Raw genomic sequence first — 23,075 nt, forward strand, 5'->3', positions numbered from 1 at the left:
TACATCCTCATAACTTCCTCCCAAATGACACGCTGTTCCCTTTATAGTGCACTACTTTTGACCAAGGCCCATAGGGCCCATAGGGCTCTCTATGTTTGCCTACTGTAATGTTGGTCTCTATGTTTGCCTACTGTAATGTTGGTCTCTATGTTTGCCTACTGTAATGTTGGTCTCTTTGTTTGCCTACTGTAATGTTGGTCTCTATGTTTGCCTACTGTAATGTTGGTCTCTATGTTTACCTACTGTAATGTTGGTCTCTATGTTACCTACTGTAATGTTGGTCTCTTTGTTTACCTACTGTAATGTAGGTCTCTATGTTTACCTACTGTAATGTTGGTCTCTATGTTTACCTACTGTAATGTTGGTCTCTTTGTTTACCTACTGTAATGTTGGTCTCTATATTTACCTACTGTAATGTTGGTCTCTATGTTACCTACTGTAATGTTGGTCTCTATGTTACCTACTGTAATGTTGGTCTCTATGTTTACCTAGTGTAACGTTGGTCTCTATGTTACCTAGTGTAATGTTGGTCTCTATGTTACCTACTGTAATGTTGGTCTCTTTGTTTACCTACTGTAATGTTGGTCTCTATGTTACCTACTGTAATGTTGGTCTCTATGTTTACCTACTGTAATGTTGGTCTCTATGTTTACCTACTGTAATGTTGGTCTCTTTGTTTACATACTGTAATGTTGGTCTCTTTGTTTACCTACTGTAATGTTGGTCTCTTTGTTTACCTACTGTAATGTTGGTCTCTTTGTTTACCTACTGTAATGTTGGTCTCTATGTTTACCTACTGTAATGTTGGTCTCTTTGTTTACCTACTGTAATGTTGGTCTCTTTGTTTACCTACTGTAATGTTGGTCTCTTTGTTTACCTACTGTAATGTTGGTCTCTTTGTTTACCTACTGTAACGTTGGTCTTTATGTTTGCCCACTGTAACGTTGGTCTCTATGTTTACCTACTGTAATGTTGGTCTCTATGTTACCTACTGTAATGTTGGTCTCTATGTTACCTACTGTAATGTTGGTCTCTATGTTTACCTAGTGTAATGTTGGTCTCTATGTTACCTCCTGTAATGTTGGTCTCTATGTTTACCTACTGTAATGGTGGTCTCTATGTTACCTACTGTAATGTGTGTCTTTATGTTTAGCAGTGGGGACTGAAAGATAGAACCCAGAACTCAATAAGGTGTAAATGACTCTCTCTCTATTTGAATGACTCTCTCTCTCTCTCTGGGTTAAATATGCTCTCTCTGTGTTAATGACTCTCTCTCTGTGTTAATGACTCTCTCTCTCTGTGTTAATGACTCTCTCACTCTCTGTTTGAATTACTCTCTCTCTGTGTTAATGACCCTCTCTCTGTGTAAATGACTCTCTCTATGTTTGAATGACTCTCTCTCTCTGTGTTAATGACTCTCTCTCTATGTTAAGGGCTCCCCCTGTTTGAATGACTCTCTCTCTGTGTTAATGACTCTCTCTCTGTGATAATGACTCTCTCTGTGTGTTAATGACTCTCTCTCTGTGTTAATGACTCTCTCTCTGTGACAATGACTCTCTCTCTGTGTTAATGACTCTCTCTCTCTGTGTTAATGACTCTCTCTCTGTGTTAATGACTCTCTCTCTGTGTTAATGACTCTCTCTCGGTGATAAATACTCTCTCTCTGTGATAAATACTCTCTCTCTGTGTTAATGACTCTCTCTCTCTGTGTTAATGACTCTCTATCTCTGTGTTAATGACTCTCTCTGTGTTTGAATGACTCTCTCTCTATGTGTTAATGACTCTCTCTCTCTGTGTTAAAGACTCTCTCTCTCTGTGTTCGGGCTCCCGAGTGGTCCAGAGTTCTAAAGCACTGCATTTTAGTGCTAGAGGAATCAGTACAGACCATGGTTCGGTTGCAGGCTGTATCACAACCGGCCGTGATTGGGAGTCCCATAGGGCGGCAAACAATTGGCCCAGCGTCGTCCGAGATAGGATTTAGCCGGTGTAGGCCGTCTTTGTAAATAAGAATTTGTTCTTAACTGACTTGCCTAGTTAAATAAAGGTTAAATTAAATAATTAATGAACACTTTCTCTCTGTGTTAATGACTCTCTCTGGTACAAACGTACACACACATCCTCCAGTAGTGCCTTTGGCCGTAGTGGCAGCTGCCAGTTCATCAGAGAAGGTGTTTGATGGGTGGAAATAGGTGCTTGTAATGAGGTGTCAGGTCCAGTGGAGAGACTAGAGGGCTAAAGGGGATGGGTCAGGCCCTGTTGACCTCTGGAGCACCATGGTAGCCACCCTCCTCCTCTACCCAGGAATAACAGCTGGGAATCGGAGTCAGCAGGGAGGGAGTAGGGGGCTAGGAGTGGTGGTTGGGGTGAGGGAGTAGGGGGCTTGGAGTGGTGGTTGGGGTGAGGGAGTAGGGGGCTAGAAGTGTTGGTTGGGGTGAGGGAGTAGGGGGCTTGGAGTGGTAGTTGGGGTGAGGGAGTAGGGAGCTTGGAGTGGTGGTTGGGGTGAGGGAGTACGGGGCTTGGAGTGATAGTTGGGGTGAGGGAGTAGGGGACTATGGGTGGTGGTTGGGGTGAGGGGATAGGGGGCTAGGAGTGGTGGTTGGGGTGAGGGAGTAGGGGGCTAGGAGTGGTGGTTGGGGTGAGGGAGTAGGGGGCTAGGGGTGGTGGTTGGGGTGAGGGAGTAGGGGGCTAGGAGTGGTGTTTGGGGTGAGGGAGTAGGGGACTACGGGTGGTGGTTGGGGTGAGGGGATATGGTGCTAGAAGTGTTGGTTGGGGTGAGGGAGTAGGGGTCTAGAAGTGGTAGTTGGGGTGAGGGAGTAGGGGGCTTGGAGTGGTGGTTGGGGTGAGGGAGTACGGGGCTTGGAGTGATAGTTGGGGTGAGGGAGTAGGGGACTATGGGTGGTGGTTGGGGTGAGGGGATAGGGGGCTAGGAGTGGTGGTTGGGGTGAGGGAGTAGGGGGCTAGGAGTGGTGGTTGGGGTGAGGGAGTAGGGGGCTAGGGGTGGTGGTTGGGGTGAGGGAGTAGGGGGCTAGGAGTGGTGTTTGGGGTGAGGGAGTAGGGGGCTATGAGTGGTGTTTGGGGTGAGGGAGTAGGGAGTAGGGGGCTAGGAGTGGTGTTTGGGGTGAGGGAGTAGGGGGCTAGGAGTGGTGTTTCGGGTGAGGGAGTAGGGGGCTAGGAGTGGTGTTTCGGGTGAGGGAGTAGGGGGCTAGGAGTGGTGTTTCGGGTGAGGGAGTAGGGGGCTAGGGTTGGTGGTTGGGGTGAGGGAGTAGGGGGCTAGGAGTGGTGTTTGGGGTGAGGGAGTAGGGGGCTATGAGTGGTGTTTGGGGTGAGGGAGTAGGGGGCTATGAGTGGTGTTTGGGGTGAGGGAGTAGGGGGCTAGGAGTGGTGTTTGGGGTGAGGGAGTAGGGGGCTAGGAGTGGTAGTTGGGGTGAGGGAGTAGGGAGTAGGGGGCTAGGAGTGGTGTTGGGGGTGAGGGAGTAGGGGGAAATGAGTGGTGTTTGGGGTGACGGAGTAAGGGGCTATGAGTGTTGTTTGGGGTGAGGGAGTAGGGAGTAGGGGGCTATGAGTGGTGTTTGGGGTGAGGGAGTAAGGGGCTATGAGTGGTGTTGGGGTGAGGGATTAGGGGGCTATGAGTGGTGGTTGGGGTGAGGGAGTAGGGGGCTAGGAGTGGTGTTTGGGGTGAGGGAGTAGGGGGCTATGAGTGGTGTTTGGGGTGAGGGAGTAGGGGGCTATGAGTGGTGTTTGGGGTGAGGGAGTAGGGGGCTAGGAGTGGTGTTTGGGGTGAGGGAGTAGGGGGCTAGGAGTGGTGGTTGGGGTGAGGGAGTAGGGGGCTAGGGGTGGTGGTTGGGGTGAGGGACTAGGGGGCTAGGAGTGGTGTTTGGGGTGAGGGAGTAGGGGGCTATGAGTGGTGTTTGGGGTGAGGGAGTAGGGGGCTATGAGTGGTGTTTGGGGTGAGGGAGTAGGGGGCTATGAGTGGTGTTTGGGGTGAGGGAGTAGGGGGCTAGGAGTGGTGTTTGGGGTGAGGGAGTAGGGGGCTAGGAGTGGTGGTTGGGGTGAGGGAGTAGGGGGCTAGGGGTGGTGGTTGGGGTGAGGGAGTAGGGGGCTAGGAGTGGTGTTTGGGGTGAGGGAGTAGGGGGCTATGAGTGGTGTTTGGGGTGAGGGAGTAGGGGGCTATGAGTGGTGTTTGGGGTGAGGGAGTAGGGGGCTAGGAGTGGTGTTTGGGGTGAGGGAGTAGGGGGCTAGGAGTGGTGGTTGGGGTGAGGGAGTAGGGGGCTAGGAGTGGTGGTTGGGGTGAGGGAGTAGGGGGCTAGGAGTGGTAGTTGGGGTGAGGGAGTAGGGGGCTAGAAGTGGTGCTGGGGTGAGGAAGTAGGGGGCTAGGAGTGGTAGTTGGGGTGAGGGAGTAGGGAGTAGGGGGCTAGGAGTGGTGTTGGGGGTGAGGGAGTAGGGGGCAATGAGTGGTGTTTGGGGTGAGGGAGTAAGGGGCTATGAGTGGTGTTTGGGGTGAGGGAGTAGGGAGTAGGGGGCTATGAGTGGTGTTTGGGGTGAGGGAGTAAGGGGCTATGAGTGGTGTTGGGGTGAGGGATTAGGGGGCTATGAGTGGTGGTTGGGGTGAGGGAGTAGGGGGCTAGGAGTGGTGTTTGGGGTGAGGGAGTAGGGGGCTATGAGTGGTGTTTGGGGTGAGGGAGTAGGGGGCTATGAGTGGTGTTTGGGGTGAGGGAGTAGGGGGCTAGGAGTGGTGTTTGGGGTGAGGGAGTAGGGGGCTAGGAGTGGTGGTTGGGGTGAGGGAGTAGGGGGCTAGGGGTGGTGGTTGGGGTGAGGGAGTAGGGGGCTAGGAGTGGTGTTTGGGGTGAGGGAGTAGGGGGCTATGAGTGGTGTTTGGGGTGAGGGAGTAGGGGGCTATGAGTGGTGTTTGGGGTGAGGGAGTAGGGGGCTATGAGTGGTGTTTGGGGTGAGGGAGTAGGGGGCTAGGAGTGGTGTTTGGGGTGAGGGAGTAGGGGGCTAGGAGTGGTGGTTGGGGTGAGGGAGTAGGGGGCTAGGGGTGGTGGTTGGGGTGAGGGAGTAGGGGGCTAGGAGTGGTGTTTGGGGTGAGGGAGTAGGGGGCTATGAGTGGTGTTTGGGGTGAGGGAGTAGGGGGCTATGAGTGGTGTTTGGGGTGAGGGAGTAGGGGGCTAGGAGTGGTGTTTGGGGTGAGGGAGTAGGGGGCTAGGAGTGGTGGTTGGGGTGAGGGAGTAGGGGGCTAGGGGTGGTGGTTGGGGTGAGGGAGTAGGGGGCTAGGAGTGGTAGTTGGGGTGAGGGAGTAGGGGGCTAGAAGTGGTGCTGGGGTGAGGAAGTAGGGGGCTAGGAGTGGTAGTTGGGGTGAGGGAGTAGGGAGTAGGGGGCTAGGAGTGGTGTTGGGGGTGAGGGAGTAGGGGGCAATGAGTGGTGTTTGGGGTGAGGGAGTAAGGGGCTATGAGTGGTGTTTGGGGTGAGGGAGTAGGGAGTAGGGGGCTATGAGTGGTGTTTGGGGTGAGGGAGTAAGGGGCTATGAGTGGTGTTGGGGTGAGGGATTAGGGGGCTGAGTGGTGGTTGGGGTGAGGGAGTAGGGGGCTAGGAGTGGTGTTTGGGGTGAGGGAGTAGGGGGCTAGGAGTGGTAGTTGGGGTGAGAGAGTAGGGGGCGAGGAGTGGTAGTTGGGGTGAGGGAGTAGGGGGCTAGGAGTGGTGGTTGGGGTGAGGGAGTAGGGGGATAGGAGTGGTAGTTGGGGTGAGGGAGTAGGGGGCTAGGAGTGGTAGTTGGGGTGAGGGGGTAGGGGGCTAGGAGTGGTAGTTGGGGTGAGGGAGTAGGGGGCTAGGAGTGGTTTTGGGGTGAGGGGGTAGGGGGCTAGGAGTGGTAGTTGGGGTGAGGGAGTAGGGGGCTAGAAGTGGTGTTGGGGTGAGGGGGTAGGGGGCTAGGAGTGGTAGTTGGGGTGAGGGAGTAGGGGGCTAGGAGTGGTAGTTGGGGTTAGACATAATAGAGGAACCATGCCTGTATTCACTCACACACAGGGACACACTCCATTCCACCCTCACACACGGACACGCTCCATTCCACCCTCACACACTCATTGTTACTGCTGGTTTTCATTATTACCAGTGATGTCATCCACCACATGGGCACGACCACCACTAATACTACCAAAGACCTTTAATATCAGAGGTAATGAGAAGACAGCAGTCAAACCTCCTGTAAAGGTCAATGAACTTCATTAGAATTGATTTCATTAAATGGCTGTGTGATCGTGGAGGGCCGGTACTGTAGGTCAATACCTTTGAGGAATCAAGTGTTTATCACCTCTCCAAGCTCTGTCATTGTCAAGGGTCAGGTCTGGCGCTCTCCACGGTGACATTAACATCTCTGCTCTCCCCCCCTGCTCCTTTGTCTCTCTCTCCACGGTGACATTACATCTCTGCTCTCCCCCCTGCTCCTTTCTCTCTCTCCACGGTGACATTAACATCTCTGCTCTCTCCCCCTGCTCCTTTCTCTCTCTCCACGGGGACATTAACATCTCTGCTCTCCCCCCCTGCTCCTTTCTCTCTCTCCACGGGGACATTAACATCTCTGCTCTCCCCCCCTGCTCCTTTCTCTCTCTCCACGGGGACATTAACATCTCTGCTCTCACCCCCTGCTCCTTTCTCTCTCTCCACAGGGACATTAACATCTCTGCTCTCCCCCCCTGCTCCTTTCTCTCTCTCCACGGGGACATTAACATCTCTGCTCTCCTCCCCTGCTCCTTTCTCTCTCTCCACGGGGACATTAACATCTCTGCTCTCCCCCCTGCTCCTTTCTCTCTCTCCACAGGGACATTAACATCTCTGCTCTCCCCCCTGCTCCTTTCTCTCTCTCCACAGGGACATTAACATCTCTGCTCTCCCCCCTGCTCCTTTCTCTCTCTCCACGGTGACATTACCATCTCTGCTCTCCCCCCCTGCTCCTTTCTCTCTCTCCACGGGGACATTAACATCTCTGCTCTCTGCTCTCTCCCCCTGCTCCTTTCTCTCTCTCCACGGTGACATTAACATCTCTGCTCTCCCCCTGCTCCTTTCTCTCTCTCCACGGTGACATTAACATCTCTGCTCTCCCCCCCTGCTCCTTTCTCTCTCTCCACGGGGACATTAACATCTCTGCTCTCTCCCCCTGCTCCTTTCTCTCTCTCCACGGTGACATTAACATCTCTGCTCTCTCCCCTGCTCCTTTCTCTCTACTTCACTTTCTCCTCATACCTCTCTTTCCTTCTGTATCCCCTTTCTCCCTCTCTCTCTCTCTCTTTGTGTGTCTTTCTCTTTGTTTTTGTGTGTCTCTGTCTCTCTCTGCCTCTCTGTCTCTTGAATTTTAAAATGTAACCTTTTTTAACTAGGCAAGTTAGTTAAGAACAAATTCTTATTTACAATGACGGCCTACATTTACAAAAGAGACCTCTCTAATGATCTGCAGTGTGTAATTGTTGAATGACATTGAATTCGCTTTGTAGACAAGTTGAATTGTGAGATTTATTTGTATCCATCTCTTTCTCTCTCTCCCTGCAGTTTGCCCTGGAACAGAGAACAAGTTGAGCACGTTGTCAGACCTGGACCAGCAGTACCGCACCCTGAAGAAGCATTATGAGAACTGTGAGGTGGTCATGGGAAACCTGGAGATCACCAGTATCGACCGTAACCGTAACCTCTCCTTCCTCAAGGTGAGTCCAGCTTGACCGCACGCTGCTGATAGACCATGGATTGTTGTCTGTCAAAATGGTAGACATGAAGCCACCTGTTGCAGTGTGAAAACCTCATGAATAATGTGTTCTTTTCTCATCTCTTGGCTGTTTATGAATCAAATGTTTTTCATTTCAGCACTGTGGATATTTTAGCACATATTTTTTTCATTGGTAAACTGTTGCTGCATAAAATGATCTACGGGCTGCACATGGGGAGAGAGGAGAGGACCCGGTGTGAGGATCGAGGAGGCCTGGAATAACATAATTTTAAAAATATTTTTTGCAATTTCTTTATTTTTATGAACATAAAGCTCCCTTACTAGGCCTATCTCGGCACAGCATGGGTCCTCTCCTCTCTCCCCGGTGTGCCCACCTCCCTTCTCCCCCACCTCCCACCCTCCCAGGCCCCCCATGCTGTTTAATGATCTGAGGTGTGCCACTAATTACCGCGCTCCAGCGTCAGGGAAAATGAAAACCATAAACAGTTCCATCAGGCATTGCATCATTAGCGCAACAATTAGGCATCTGGGGGGTTGATAAGGGATATCTGGAGGTACGCTGTTGCCGTGGAGACGCCCGCTTTTATGGCCGCACCGGTCCCCAGGGTGACGGGGTTGATGGCGGTGTGACATGGCAAAGATGGTAGTGGGGTTAATGATATCACACTATGCCACTAAGTACCACCTGACCCGTAGAGCCACCAATAGTACACTGACGCCTCGCGTTTCCGGGGAAACTGGCAGAGGATGACGGACGAGAAACGTTTTCGCATCCTATCAGAGCTGACCACTTGAGATTATAAAAAATTTCAAATATCATAGATTGTTTTCTGTTGTCTGAACGGATGTTATTGAGGGGTTTGATTCAACTCATTCATAAAACGAGAGAGAAACACGGTCAAAACTTTAGGAACATTAACTGGGGCAGCGCCGGAAGAAAAGTTCCTCTCGGCTAACTTGACAGGAAATATTCCCTTAGAGACGGTTGTCATGCATGTTGATATCCTGGTTGAACCGGCCCTCCTCTCTCTCCTGTGCCTTGCTGATGATTACTGATGAAGTGTCTCAGAGCCCTCTGGTAACAGCCAGACCAGATAGGACAGGAAGTGGTGATGGTTATGACTATGACAATGATGATAATGACGATGATAATTACTATGATTCAATTGAACTTCTGACATTCACACCCATCCCGCCATCCCTTCCTTCTTTCACTAAATCAAGATCAATGCACTAAATCTAGAACAACACACTAAATCTAGAACGCACTAAATCAAGAACAACGCACTAAATCAAGAACAACGCACTAAATCAAGAACAACACACTAAATCAAGAACAACACACTAAATCAAGAACAACACACTAAATCTAGAACAACACACTAAATCAAGAACAACACACTAAATCAAGAACAACACACTAAATCTAGAACAACACACTAAATCTAGAACGCACTAAATCAAGAACAACGCACTAAATCAAGAACAACAAACTAAATCAAGAACAACACACTAAATCAAGAACAACACACTAAATCTAGAACAACACACTAAATCAAGAACAACACACTAAATCTAGAACACACTAAATCAAGAACAACACACTAAATCAAGAACAACACACTAAATCAAGAACAACACACTAAATCTAGAACAACACACTAAATCTAGAACAACACACTAAATCTAGAACGCACTAAATCAAGAACAACGCACTAAATCAAGAACAACGCACTAAATCTAGAACAACACACTAAATCAAGAACAACACACTAAATCAAGAACACACTAAATCAAGAACAACACACTAAATCAAGAACGCACTAAATCAAGAACAACGCACTGAATCAAGAACAATGAACTAAATCAAGAACGCACTAAATCTAGAACGCACTAAATCTAGAACGCACTAAATCAAGAACAACGCACTAAATCAAGAACAACGCACTAAATCAAGAACAACACACTAAATCAAGAACAACACACTAAATCTAGAACAACACACTAAATCAAGAACAACGCACTAAATCAAGAACACACTAAATCAAGAACAACGCACTAAATCAAGAACAACGCACTAAATCAAGAACAACGCACTAAATCAAGAACAACACACTAAATCAAGAACAACACACTAAATCAAGAACAACACACTAAATCTAGAACAACACACTAAATCAAGAACAACACACTAAATCAAGAACAACACACTAAATCAAGAACAACGCACTAAATCTAGAACAACACACTAAATCAAGAACAACCCACTAAATCAAGAACAACACACTAAATCAAGAACGCACTAAATCAAGAACGCACTAAATCAAGAACAACGCACTAAATCAAGAACAACGCACTAAATCAAGAACAACACACTAAATCAAGAACAACACACTAAATCAAGAACAACACACTAAATCAAGAACAACACACTAAATCAAGAACGCACTAAATCAAGAACAACACACTAAATCAAGAACAACACACTAAATCAAGAACGCACTAAATAAAGAACAACGCACTGAATCAAGAACAATGAACTAAATCAAGAACGCACTAAATCTAGAACAACGCACTAAATCTAGAACAACACACTAAATCAAGAACAACGCACTAAATCTAGAACAACGCACTAATTCAGGAACAACACACTAAATCAAGAACAACGCACTAAATCAAGAACAACACACTAAATCTAGAACAACACACTAAATCTAGAACAACACACTAGATCTAGAACAACGCACTAATTCAGGAACAACACACTAAATCTAGAACAACACACTAAATCTAGAACAACACACTAAATCAAGAACAACGCACTAAATCAAGAACAACACACTAAATCTAGAACAACACACTAAATCTAGAACAACGCACTAATTCAGGAACAACGCACTAAATCTAGAACAACACACTAAATCTAGAACAACACACTAAATCTAGAACAACGCACTAATTCAGGAACAACACACTAAATCTAGAACAACACACTAAATCAAGAACAACACACTAAATCTAGAACAACACACAAAATCTAGAACACACTAAATCTAGAACAACGCACTAAATCTAGAACAACACACTAAATCTAGAACAACACACTAAATCTAGAACAACGCACTAATTCAGGAACAACACACTAAATCTAGAACAACACACTAAATCTAGAACAACACACTAAATCAAGAACAACACACTAAATCTAGAACACAATAAATCTAGAACAACGCACTAATTCATGAACAACGTACTAAATCTAGAACAACCCACTAAATCTAAAACAACACACTAAATCTAGAACAACGCACTAATTCAGGAACAACACACTAAATCTAGAACAACGCACTAAATCTAGAACAACGCACTAAATCTAGAACAACGCACTAAATCAGGAACAACACACTAAATCTAGAACAACGCACTAAATCAAGAACAACGCACTAAATCAAGAACAACGCACTAATTCAGGAACAACACACTAAATCAAGAACAACGCACTAAATCTAGAACAACGCACTAAATCTAGAACAACGCACTAAATCAGGAACAACACACTAAATCTAGAACAACGCACTAAATCAAGAACAACGCACTAAATCAAGAAAAACGCACTAATTCAGGAACAACACACTAAATCAAGAACAACGCACTAAATCTAGAACAACACACTAAATCTAGAACAACACACTAAATCAAGAACAACGCACTAAATCTAGAACAACGCACTAATTCAGGAACAACACACTAAATCTAGAACAACGCACTAAATCAAGAACAACGCACTAAATCTAGAACAACGCACTAATTCAGGAACAACACACTAAATCAAGAACAACGCACTAAATCTAGAACAACACACTAAATCTAGAACGCACTAAATCAAGAACAACGCACTAAATCAAGAACAACACACTAAATCTAGAACAACACACTAAATCTAGAACAACACACTAAATCAAGAACAACACACTAAATCAAGAACAACACACTAAATCAAGAACAACACACTAAATCAAGAACGCACTAAATCAAGAACAACGCACTGAATCAAGAACAATGAACTAAATCAAGAACGGACTAAATCTAGAACAACGCACTAAATCTAGAACGCACTAAATCAAGAACAACACACTAAATCAAGAACAACGCACTAAATCAAGAACAACACACTAAATCAAGAACAACACACTAAATCTAGAACAACACACTAAATCTAGAACAACACACTAAATCAAGAACAACACACTAAATCAAGAACAACACACTAAATCAAGAACAACACACTAAATCAAGAACAACACACTAAATCTAGAACAACACACTAAATCAAGAACAACACACTAAATCAAGAACAACACACTAAATCAAGAACAACGCACTAAATCTAGAACAACACACTAAATCAAGAACAACCCACTAAATCAAGAACAACACACTAAATCAAGAACAACACACTAAATCAAGAACAACACACTAAATCAAGAACGCACTAAATCAAGAACACACTAAATCAAGAACAACGCACTAAATCAAGAACAACACACTAAATCAAGAACAACACACTAAATCAAGAACAACACACTAAATCAAGAACAACACACTAAATCAAGAACGCACTAAATCAAGAACAACACACTAAATCAAGAACAACACACTAAATCAAGAACAACACACTAAATCAAGAACAACACACTAAATCAAGAACGCACTAAATAAAGAACAACGCACTGAATCAAGAACAATGAACTAAATCAAGAACGCACTAAATCTAGAACAACGCACTAAATCTAGAACAACACACTAAATCAAGAACAACGCACTAAATCTAGAACAACGCACTAATTCAGGAACAACGCACTAAATCAAGAACAACGCACTAAATCAAGAACAACACACTAAATCTAGAACAACACACTAAATCTAGAACAACACACTAAATCTAGAACAACGCACTAATTCAGGAACAACACACTAAATCTAGAACAACACACTAAATCTAGAACAACACACTAAATCAAGAACAACGCACTAAATCAAGAACAACACACTAAATCTAGAACAACACACTAAATCTAGAACAACGCACTAATTCAGGAACAACGCACTAAATCTAGAACAACACACTAAATCTAGAACAACACACTAAATCAAGAACAACACACTAAATCTAGAACACAATAAATCTAGAACAACGCACTAATTCATGAACAACGTACTAAATCTAGAACAACCCACTAAATCTAAAACAACACACTAAATCTAGAACAACGCACTAATTCAGGAACAACACACTAAATCTAGAACAACGCACTAAATCTAGAACAACGCACTAAATCTAGAACAACGCACTAAATCAGGAACAACACACTAAATCTAGAACAACGCACTAAATCAAGAACAACGCACTAAATCAAGAACAACGCACTAATTCAGGAACAACACACTAAATCAAGAACAACGCACTAAATCTAGAACAACGCACTAAATCTAGAACAACGCACTAAATCAGGAACAACACACTAAATCTAGAACAACGCACTAAATCAAGAACAACGCACTAAATCAAGAACAACGCACTAATTCAGGAACAACACACTAAATCAAGAACAACGCACTAAATCTAGAACAACACACTAAATCTAGAACAACACACTAAATCTAGAACAACGCACTAATTCAGGAACAACACACTAAATCAAGAACAACGCACTAAATCTAGAACAACGCACTAAATCTAGAACAACGCACTAAATCAGGAACAACACACTAAATCTAGAACAACGCACTAAATCAAGAACAACGCACTAAATCTAGAACAACGCACTAATTCAGGAACAACGCACTAAATCAAGAACAACGCACTAAATCTAGAACAACGCACTAATTCAGGAACAACGCACTAAATCAAGAGCAACGCACTAAATCAAGAACAACGCACTAAATCTAGAACAACACACTAAATCTAGAACGCACTAAATCAAGAACAACGCACTAAATCAAGAACAACACACTAAATCTAGAACAACACACTAAATCAAGAACAACACACTAAATCAAGAACAACACACTAAATCAAGAACAACACACTAAATCAAGAACAACACACTAAATCAAGAACGCACTAAATCAAGAACAACGCACTGAATCAAGAACAATGAACTAAATCAAGAACGCACTAAATCTAGAACAACGCACTAAATCTAGAACGCACTAAATCAAGAACAACGCACTAAATCAAGAACAACGCACTAAATCAAGAACAACACACTAAATCAAGAACAACACACTAAATCTAGAACAACACACTAAATCAAGAACAACACACTAAATCAAGAACAACACACTAAATCAAGAACAACACACTAAATCAAGAACAACACACTAAATCAAGAACAACACACTAAATCTAGAACAACACACTAAATCAAGAACAACACACTAAATCAAGAACAACACACTAAATCAAGAACAACGCACTAAATCAAGAACAACACACTAAATCTAGAACAACACACTAAATCAAGAACAACACACTAAATCAAGAACAACACACTAAATCAAGAACAACACACTAAATCAAGAACAACACACTAAATCAAGAACGCACTAAATCAAGAACAACGCACTGAATCAAGAACAATGAACTAAATCAAGAACGCACTAAATCTAGAACAACGCACTAAATCTAGAACGCACTAAATCAAGAACAACGCACTAAATCAAGAACAACGCACTAAATCAAGAACAACACACTAAATCAAGAACAACACACTAAATCTAGAACAACACACTAAATCAAGAACAACACACTAAATCAAGAACAACACACTAAATCAAGAACAACACACTAAATCAAGAACAACACACTAAATCAAGAACAACACACTAAATCTAGAACAACACACTAAATCAAGAACAACACACTAAATCAAGAACAACACACTAAATCAAGAACAACGCACTAAATCTAGAACAACACACTAAATCAAGAACAACACACTAAATCAAGAACAACACACTAAATCAAGAACAACACACTAAATCAAGAACAACACACTAAAGCAAGAACAACACACTAAATCAAGAACAACACACTAAATCAAGAACGCACTAAATCAAGAACACACTAAATCAAGAACAACGCACTAAATCAAGAACAACACACTAAATCAAGAACAACACACTAAATCAAGAACAACACACTAAATCAAGAACAACACACTAAATCAAGAACGCACTAAATCAAGAACACACTAAATCAAGAACAACGCACTAAATCTAGAACAACACACTAAATCAAGAACAACGCACTAAATCTAGAACAACGCACTAATTCAGGAACAACGCACTAAATCAAGAACAACGCACTAAATCAAGAACAACACACTAAATCTAGAACAACACACAAAATCTAGAACAGACTAAATCTAGAACAATGCACTAAATCTAGAACAACACACTAAATCTAGAACAAAACACTAAATCTAGAACAACGCACTAATTCAGGAACAACACACTAAATCTAGAACAACACACTAAATCTAGAACAACACACTAAATCAAGAACAACACACTAAATCAAGAACAACACACTAAATCTAGAACAACACACTAAATCTAGAACAACGCACTAATTCAGGAACAACGCACTAAATCTAGAACAACACACTAAATCTAGAACAACACACTAAATCTAGAACAACGCACTAATTCAGGAACAACACACTAAATCTAGAACAACACACTAAATCAAGAACAACACACAAAATCTAGAACAACACACAAAATCTAGAACACACTAAATCTAGAACAACGCACTAAATCTAGAACAACACACTAAATCTAGAACAACACACTAAATCTAGAACAACGCACTAATTCAGGAACAACACACTAAATCAAGAACGCACTAAATCAAGAAAAACACACTAAATCAAGAACAACACACTAAATCTAGAACAACACACTAAATCTAGAACAACACACTAAATCAAGAACAACACACTAAATCAAGAACAACACACTAAATCTAGAACAACGCACTAAATCAAGAACAACGCACTAAATCAAGAACAACACACTAAATCAAGAACAACACACTAAATCAAGAACAACACACTAAATCAAGAACAACGCACTAAATCTAGAACAACACACTAAATCAAGAACAACCCACTAAATCAAGAACAACACACTAAATCAAGAACAACACACTAAATCAAGAACGCACTAAATCAAGAACACACTAAATCAAGAACAACGCACTAAATCAAGAACAACACACTAAATCAAGAACAACACACTAAATCAAGAACAACACACTAAATCAAGAACAACACACTAAATCAAGAACACACTAAATCAAGAACAACACACTAAATCAAGAACAACACACTAAATCAAGAACAACACACTAAATCAAGAACAACACACTAAATCAAGAACGCACTAAATAAAGAACAACGCACTGAATCAAGAACAATGAATTAAATCAAGAACGCACTAAATCTAGAACAACGCACTAAATCTAGAACAACACACTAAATCAAGAACAACGCACTAAATCTAGAACAACGCACTAATTCAGGAACAACGCACTAAATCAAGAACAACGCACTAAATCAAGAACAACACACTAAATCTAGAACAACACACAAAATCTAGAACAGACTGAATCAAGAACAACGCACTAAATCTAGAACAACGCACTAATTCAGGAACAACGCACTAAATCAAGAACAACGCACTAAATCTAGAACAACACACTAAATCTAGAACAACGCACTAATTCAGGAACAACACACTAAATCTAGAACAACACACTAAATCTAGAACACACTAAATCAAGAACAACACACTAAATCAAGAACAACACACTAAATCTAGAACACACTAAATCTAGAACAACGCACTAATTCTGGAACAACGCACTAAATCTAGAACAACACACTAAATCTAGAACAACACACTAAATCTAGAACAACGCACTAATTCAGGAACAACACACTAAATCTAGAACAACACACTAAATCAAGAACAACACACTAAATCTAGAACAACACACAAAATCTAGAACACACTAAATCTAGAACAACGCACTAAATCTAGAACAACACACTAAATCTAGAACAACACACTAAATCTAGAACAACACACTAATTCAGGAACAACACACTAAATCTAGAACAACACACTAAATCAAGAACAACACACTAAATCTAGAACAACCCACTAAATCTAAAACAACACACTAAATCTAGAACAACGCACTAATTCAGGAACAACACACTAAATCTAGAACAACGCACTAAATCTAGAACAACGCACTAAATCAGGAACAACGCACTAAATCTAGAACAACGCACTAAATCAAGAACAACGCACTAAATCAGGAACAACACACTAAATCTAGAACAACGCACTAAATCAAGAACAACGCACTAAATCAAGAACAACGCACTAAATCTAGAACAACGCACTAATTCAGGAACAACACACTAAATCAAGAACAACGCACTAAATCTAGAACAACACACTAAATCTAGAACAACACACTAAATCTAGAATAACGCACTAAATCAAGAACAACGCACTAAATCTAGAACAACGCACTAAATCTAGAACACACAAAATCTAGAACAACACACAAAATCTAGAACACACTAAATCAAGAACAACACACTAAATCTAGAACAACACACTAAATCTAGAACAACACACTAAATCTAGAACAACACACTAAATCTAGAACAACGCACTAATTCAGGAACAACACACTAAATCTAGAACAACACACTAAATCAAGAACAACGCACTAAATCAAGAACAACACACTAAATCTAGAACAACGCACTAAATCTAGAACAACGCACTAATTCAGGAACAACACACTAAATCTAGAACACACTAAATCAAGAACAACGCACTAAATCAAGAACAACACACTAAATCAAGAACAACACACTAAATCTAGAACAACACACTAAATCTAGAACAACGCACTAATTCAGGAACAACACACTAAATCTAGAACACACTAAATCAAGAACAACGCACTAAATCAAGAACAACACACTAAATCAAGAACAATGAACTAAATCTAGAACAACACACTAAATCTAGAACAACACACTAAATCTAGAACAACACACTAAATCTAGAACAACGCACTAAATCTAGAACAACACACTAATTCAGGAACTGTAACGACCTGGGTGTCGGGGGGTGTGAAATCAGACGCAGGAACAGCAGAGTTTCAATACGGTGATCTTTAAAGCCCAACCGGCAAACCAAAATGTCCAACACGGACTTACTGGGTGTCATAAACACCTGTCTACAAACACGGGAGACAAACCCAGTACACAATACAAATAACCACTCCCGAAATCCAAAGCTACAGACGAACAATCTCGCACAAAGAAGCGTATGGGCTGGCTGACTAATAAAGCCACACTAATTGCCAATTACCTCAAACCAGGTGATACAAATAAACACATAAGGAGGGGGAGGAAAAAGAGTCCGTGGCAGCTAATAGGCCGGTGACGACGACCGCCGAGCACCACCCGAACGGGAAGGAGAGCCTGCCTCGGTTGAAGTCGTGACAGGAACAACACACTAAATCTAGAACAACACACTAAATCAAGAACAACGCACTAAATCCTCAGACTGTCTAGTAATTGTGGGAAGATGCCTACAGGGAACTGAGTGATTGGAAGGGTTATTAGTGCTGTCAGTAGGTTACACAGTGGTACCATGCTATACTATAACTCGTATCTACTATTATACAGCCTTTTATAAGGTTACACCTGCCAGTCACTGAGGGCAAAGAAACCCTACTCGTTTGGGAGTTCAGAAGAGTTGGGAAGAGTTCAGAAGATTTCTTTACCCCCAGATTTGCTCCCGAGTTGCTTTGAGTCCTGTTCCTCTGCAGTGAAAGCTACTTAAACAACAGTTTCGGCCCCACCGTCTTTATTAGACTTGTCATACATTTGGTTCACATTGAAGTTGGGCTCTAATATCTGCACCCTTCAGTCAGTCGTTGCAGTAACTTTAAAAGGATTAGCCCCTTTTTTTCAATGTTTGCCTCAATTGACATACCCAAATCTAACTGCCTGTAGCTCAGGCTCTGAAGCAAGGATATGCGTATTCTTAATACCATTTCAAAGGAAACACTTTGAAGTTTGTGGAAATATGAAAGGAATGTAGTAAAATATAACACAATAGACCTGGTAAAAGATAATACAAAGAAAAAACCAACTGTTCTTTTGTATTTTTCTGTACCATCATTTTGAAATGCAAGAGAAAGGCCATAAAGTATTATTCCAGCCCAGGTGCAATTTAGATTTTGGCCACTAGATGGCATCAGTGTATGTGCAAAGTTTGACTGATCCAATGAACTATTGTATTTCTGTTCAATTTTTTTAATCAAGACTGCCCAAATGTGCCTAATTTGTTTATTAATAACGTTTCATGTTCAAAATCGTGCACTCTCCTCAAACAATACTATGGTATTATTTCACTGTAATAGCTACTGTACATTGGACAGTGCAGTTAGATTAATAACAAGAATTTAAGCTTTCTGCCAATAGCAAATATGTCCATGTCCTGGGAAATGTTCTGGTTACTTACAACCTCATGCTAATCGCATTAGCCTACGTTAGCTCAACCGTCCCATGGACACCAATCACGAAAGAAGTTAACTTGCACTTTGATGCAGCTGTTTTACAGATGTCCATGCACGCTTCCGAATTTCTCCGACTGCTTTTTTCTTAACTGATTTGCCATGCTTTCTTTAGCTGACCAAGGATTTGGTTTGGTGAAGCCCTCTGGAACTTTTGTACATGTTGAAAAGGGATATTAGAATTTAGAGCTGTGCTGGAACAAATATGTCGAATGGTTGGGTATAGTGGAAGTGTTTTAATGTGGATTTCTACAGAGATGCCATACCAACAGAGATGCCATGCCAACAGAGATGCCAAGCTTGGCAGGAGTCTGTGTAGTGGAAGAAGGATAGAAGTTGATACTGGTGACTGGCAGGCGCTGAGGCCCAGCGTCATGCTTGGCAGGAGTCTGTGTAGTGGAAGAAGGATAGAAGTTGATACTGGTGACTGGCAGGCGCTGAGGCCCAGCGTCATGCTTGGCAGGAGTCTGTGTAGTGAAAGAAGGATAGAAGTTGATACTGGTGACTGGCAGGCGCTGAGGTTCAGCGTCATGCTTGGCAGGAGTCTGTGTAGTGGAAGAAGGATAGAAGTTGATACTGGTGACTGGCAGGCGCTGAGGCCCAGCGTCATGCTTGGCAGGAGTCTGTGTAGTGGAAGAAGGATAGAAGTTGATACTGGTGACTGGCAGGCGCTGAGGCCCAGCGTCATGCTTGGCAGGAGTCTGTGTAGTGGAAGAAGGATAGAAGTTGATACTGGTGACTGGCAGGCGCTGAGGCCCAGCGTCATGCTTGGCAGGAGTCTGTGTAGTGAAAGAAGGATAGAAGTTGATACTGGTGACTGGCAGGCGCTGAGGTTCAGCGTCATGCTTGGCAGGAGTCTGTGTAGTGGAAGAAGGATAGAAGTTGATACTGGTGACTGGCAGGCGCTGAGGCCCAGCGTCATGCTTGGCAGGAGTCTGTGTAGTGGAAGAAGGATAGAAGTTGATACTGGTGACTGGCAGGCGCTGAGGCCCAGCGTCATGCTTGGCAGGAGTCTGTGTAGTGGAAGAAGGATAGAAGTTGATACTGGTGACTGGCAGGCGCTGAGGCCCAGCGTCATGCTTGGCAGGAGTCTGTGTAGTGGAAGAAGGATAGAAGTTGATACTGGTGACTGGCAGGCGCTGAGGCCCAGCGTCATGCTTGGCAGGAGTCTGTGTAGTGGAAGAAGGATAGAAGTTGATACTGGTGACTGGCAGGCGCTGAGGCCCAGCGTCATGCTTGGCAGGAGTCTGTGTAGTGGAAGAAGGATAGAAGTTGATACTGGTGACTGGCAGGCGCTGAGGCCCAGCGTCATGCTTGGCAGGAGTCTGTGTAGTGGAAGAAGGATAGAAGTTGATACTGGTGACTGGCAGGCGCTGAGGCCCAGCGTCATGCTTGGCAGGAGTCTGTGTAGTGGAAGAAGGATAGAAGTTGATACTGGTGACTGGCAGGCGCTGAGGCCCAGCGTCATGCTTGGCAGGAGTCTGTGTAGTGGAAGAAGGATAGAAGTTGATACTGGTGACTGGCAGGCGCTGAGGCCCAGCGTCATGCTTGGCAGGAGTCTGTGTAGTGGAAGAAGGATAGAAGTTGATACTGGTGACTGGCAGGCGCTGAGGCCCAGCGTCATGCTTGGCAGGAGTCTGTGTAGTGGAAGAAGGATAGAAGTTGATACTGGTGACTGGCAGGCGCTGAGGCCCAGCGTCATGCTTGGCAGGAGTCTGTGTAGTGGAAGAAGGATAGAAGTTGATACTGGTGACTGGCAGGCGCTGAGGCCCAGCGTCATGACTCAATCACCATTTATGACATTATTTGATTGGCTGACCATCTATCACACCTTATCTGTGGCTTTCTCCTGGGGAGGGACGTTCCCTCCTCCACCGTTGGAGGAGTGAAGACTGATGAAAAGGTTTATTGACCAAATGAATGTTACTGTGTGAATGACATTTAAATGACCATGTTCCGGATTCTAGTTCATAAAGACCTTTGAATGTTGATATTTTACTTTGTACTGTAAGTGGATTGTTTGTTACAGAGACACTGTGTTATTCTGTTGGTCGGACGGCAGATACTTCAAAGAGGAGCAACACGGGTCCACTCTTATCATACAGTGTGGAGGTGTGGCGACTAGATTAGAGAATGCATGTGAAGTGTTATGCCTTTTGTTTCAATGTTTTGGGCAAAGTATTGTTAATTAGACGATGGGAGACACTGGGATTTGGCGCTGTTGGAAGAATTAAAGCTGGGTTTAAACTTTGATCATGGAGACATTGGTAAACCGATCTCATTGTAGTGAATTTTCTATGCTGTTAAAACTTCTGTTTTGTATCCATTTCATGGTGAACATGTCTGGTATGTACCATTTGATAATTGTGTTATTATTGCATGACTGTAATCAATCGGACGACTTTTAAATGGATACGAACCATAATAATAATCCATTAGTTGGTGAATTAACTAATGTTATTCACAATACACATAGCATATATACTTGGTCTCTAACTGTGCAGCTCTGAGCTAAGGTTAACTCAATCATTTCATGATAGGACATTCATTGCAAGATATTAGCTCCATGGCTTCTTAATAACTGCGTCAGGGTAAACCTAGACACGTGCATCTTATTGTATACCGAGTGGTGACACAACGCTAGCTACCTCGGCTAGATTGATTGATATGATTAAGGGCCGATATCGTTGACATGATATTGGAGGTTGATAAGTGTAGTACATTATTATATTCTACATGAATTCTACATAATGGTTGGATAAATTCCATCCAACTACGTCTGCCTGACACGCACGCGAGCGCACACACTCACGCACGCACACACACGCACGCACACAAACACAGGAATGCACATACATACACACACTAACAAACACACACACACCCAAAGACACACTAGCACACACACACACACCCTCACTTGTGTTTGTGTGCGCGTGCACGTGTGTGACAGTGCTTGTGATTCCTCTCTGGCGAGCCGTGGTGTCCAGGGCCACCCATTAACATAAGTGTAGATTCATGAAGAGGGTGCTGAGGGGCTGAATCAAGCATTGAGAGACGAGGAACACACACATTGATCGTTCCTGTTCCCTTAAAGACAACAGCAGCACGGCAGGAGGAGGGAGGGATGGAGAGAGAGATGGAGGGAGGGGGGACACCCCACTAATGTGACACGTAAAAACATCTGCTCTGACAAAAACCCTCCCTCCTTTCAACTTGAGGCCGCTGTGTGTCAGTCAGAGAGAGAGAGAGAAAGGGGGGGGGGGGGTAGAGTGGGAGAGAGAGAAAGGGGGGAGACAGAAAGAAAGAGAGATATTGAGAATGAGAGAGAGAGAGAGAGAGAGAGAGAGAGAGAGAGAGAGAGAGAGAGAGAAAGAGAAAGAGAGAGAGGAAAGGTGGTGGTGAGGAGAGATACATGGTGGTAGAGAGGAGATACATGGTGGTAGAGAGGAGAGATACATGGTGGTAGAGAGGAGAGATACATGGTGGTAGAGAGGAGAGATACATGGTGGTAGAGAGGAGAAATACATGGTGGTAGAGAGGAGAGATACATGGTGGTAGAGAGGAGAAATACATGGTGGTAGAGAGTAATAACACTCTCCTACCAACAAGGCCTTAGAGCAGTAAGACTCTCCTACCAACAAGGCCTTAGAGTAATTTCACTCTCCTAGCAACGAGGCCTTA

General features: G+C 43.6%; 2 protein-coding genes across 3 annotated transcripts in view; one reads left to right on the forward strand and one right to left on the reverse strand.

Annotated features, from left to right (window-relative positions):
* The window catches only part of LOC129859945 (receptor tyrosine-protein kinase erbB-4-like), a 600,299-nt gene that overhangs the window by 456,927 nt on the left and 120,297 nt on the right, over positions 1 to 23,075 (reverse strand). The gene's annotated exons all lie outside the window — the stretch shown is intronic.
* Positions 1 to 23,075, forward strand: part of LOC129860227 (receptor tyrosine-protein kinase erbB-4-like) — a 155,327-nt gene that overhangs the window by 18,043 nt on the left and 114,209 nt on the right. The window contains exon 2 of the mRNA XM_055930610.1: positions 7,499 to 7,688. Within this exon, the coding sequence (XP_055786585.1) occupies positions 7,499 to 7,688 (190 nt within the window). The remainder of the gene's footprint in view (positions 1 to 7,498; positions 7,689 to 23,075) is intronic.

This window comes from Salvelinus fontinalis, chromosome 7 (genome assembly GCF_029448725.1).
Source record: "Salvelinus fontinalis isolate EN_2023a chromosome 7, ASM2944872v1, whole genome shotgun sequence".
In the NCBI taxonomy this organism is placed as follows: domain Eukaryota; kingdom Metazoa; phylum Chordata; class Actinopteri; order Salmoniformes; family Salmonidae; genus Salvelinus; species Salvelinus fontinalis.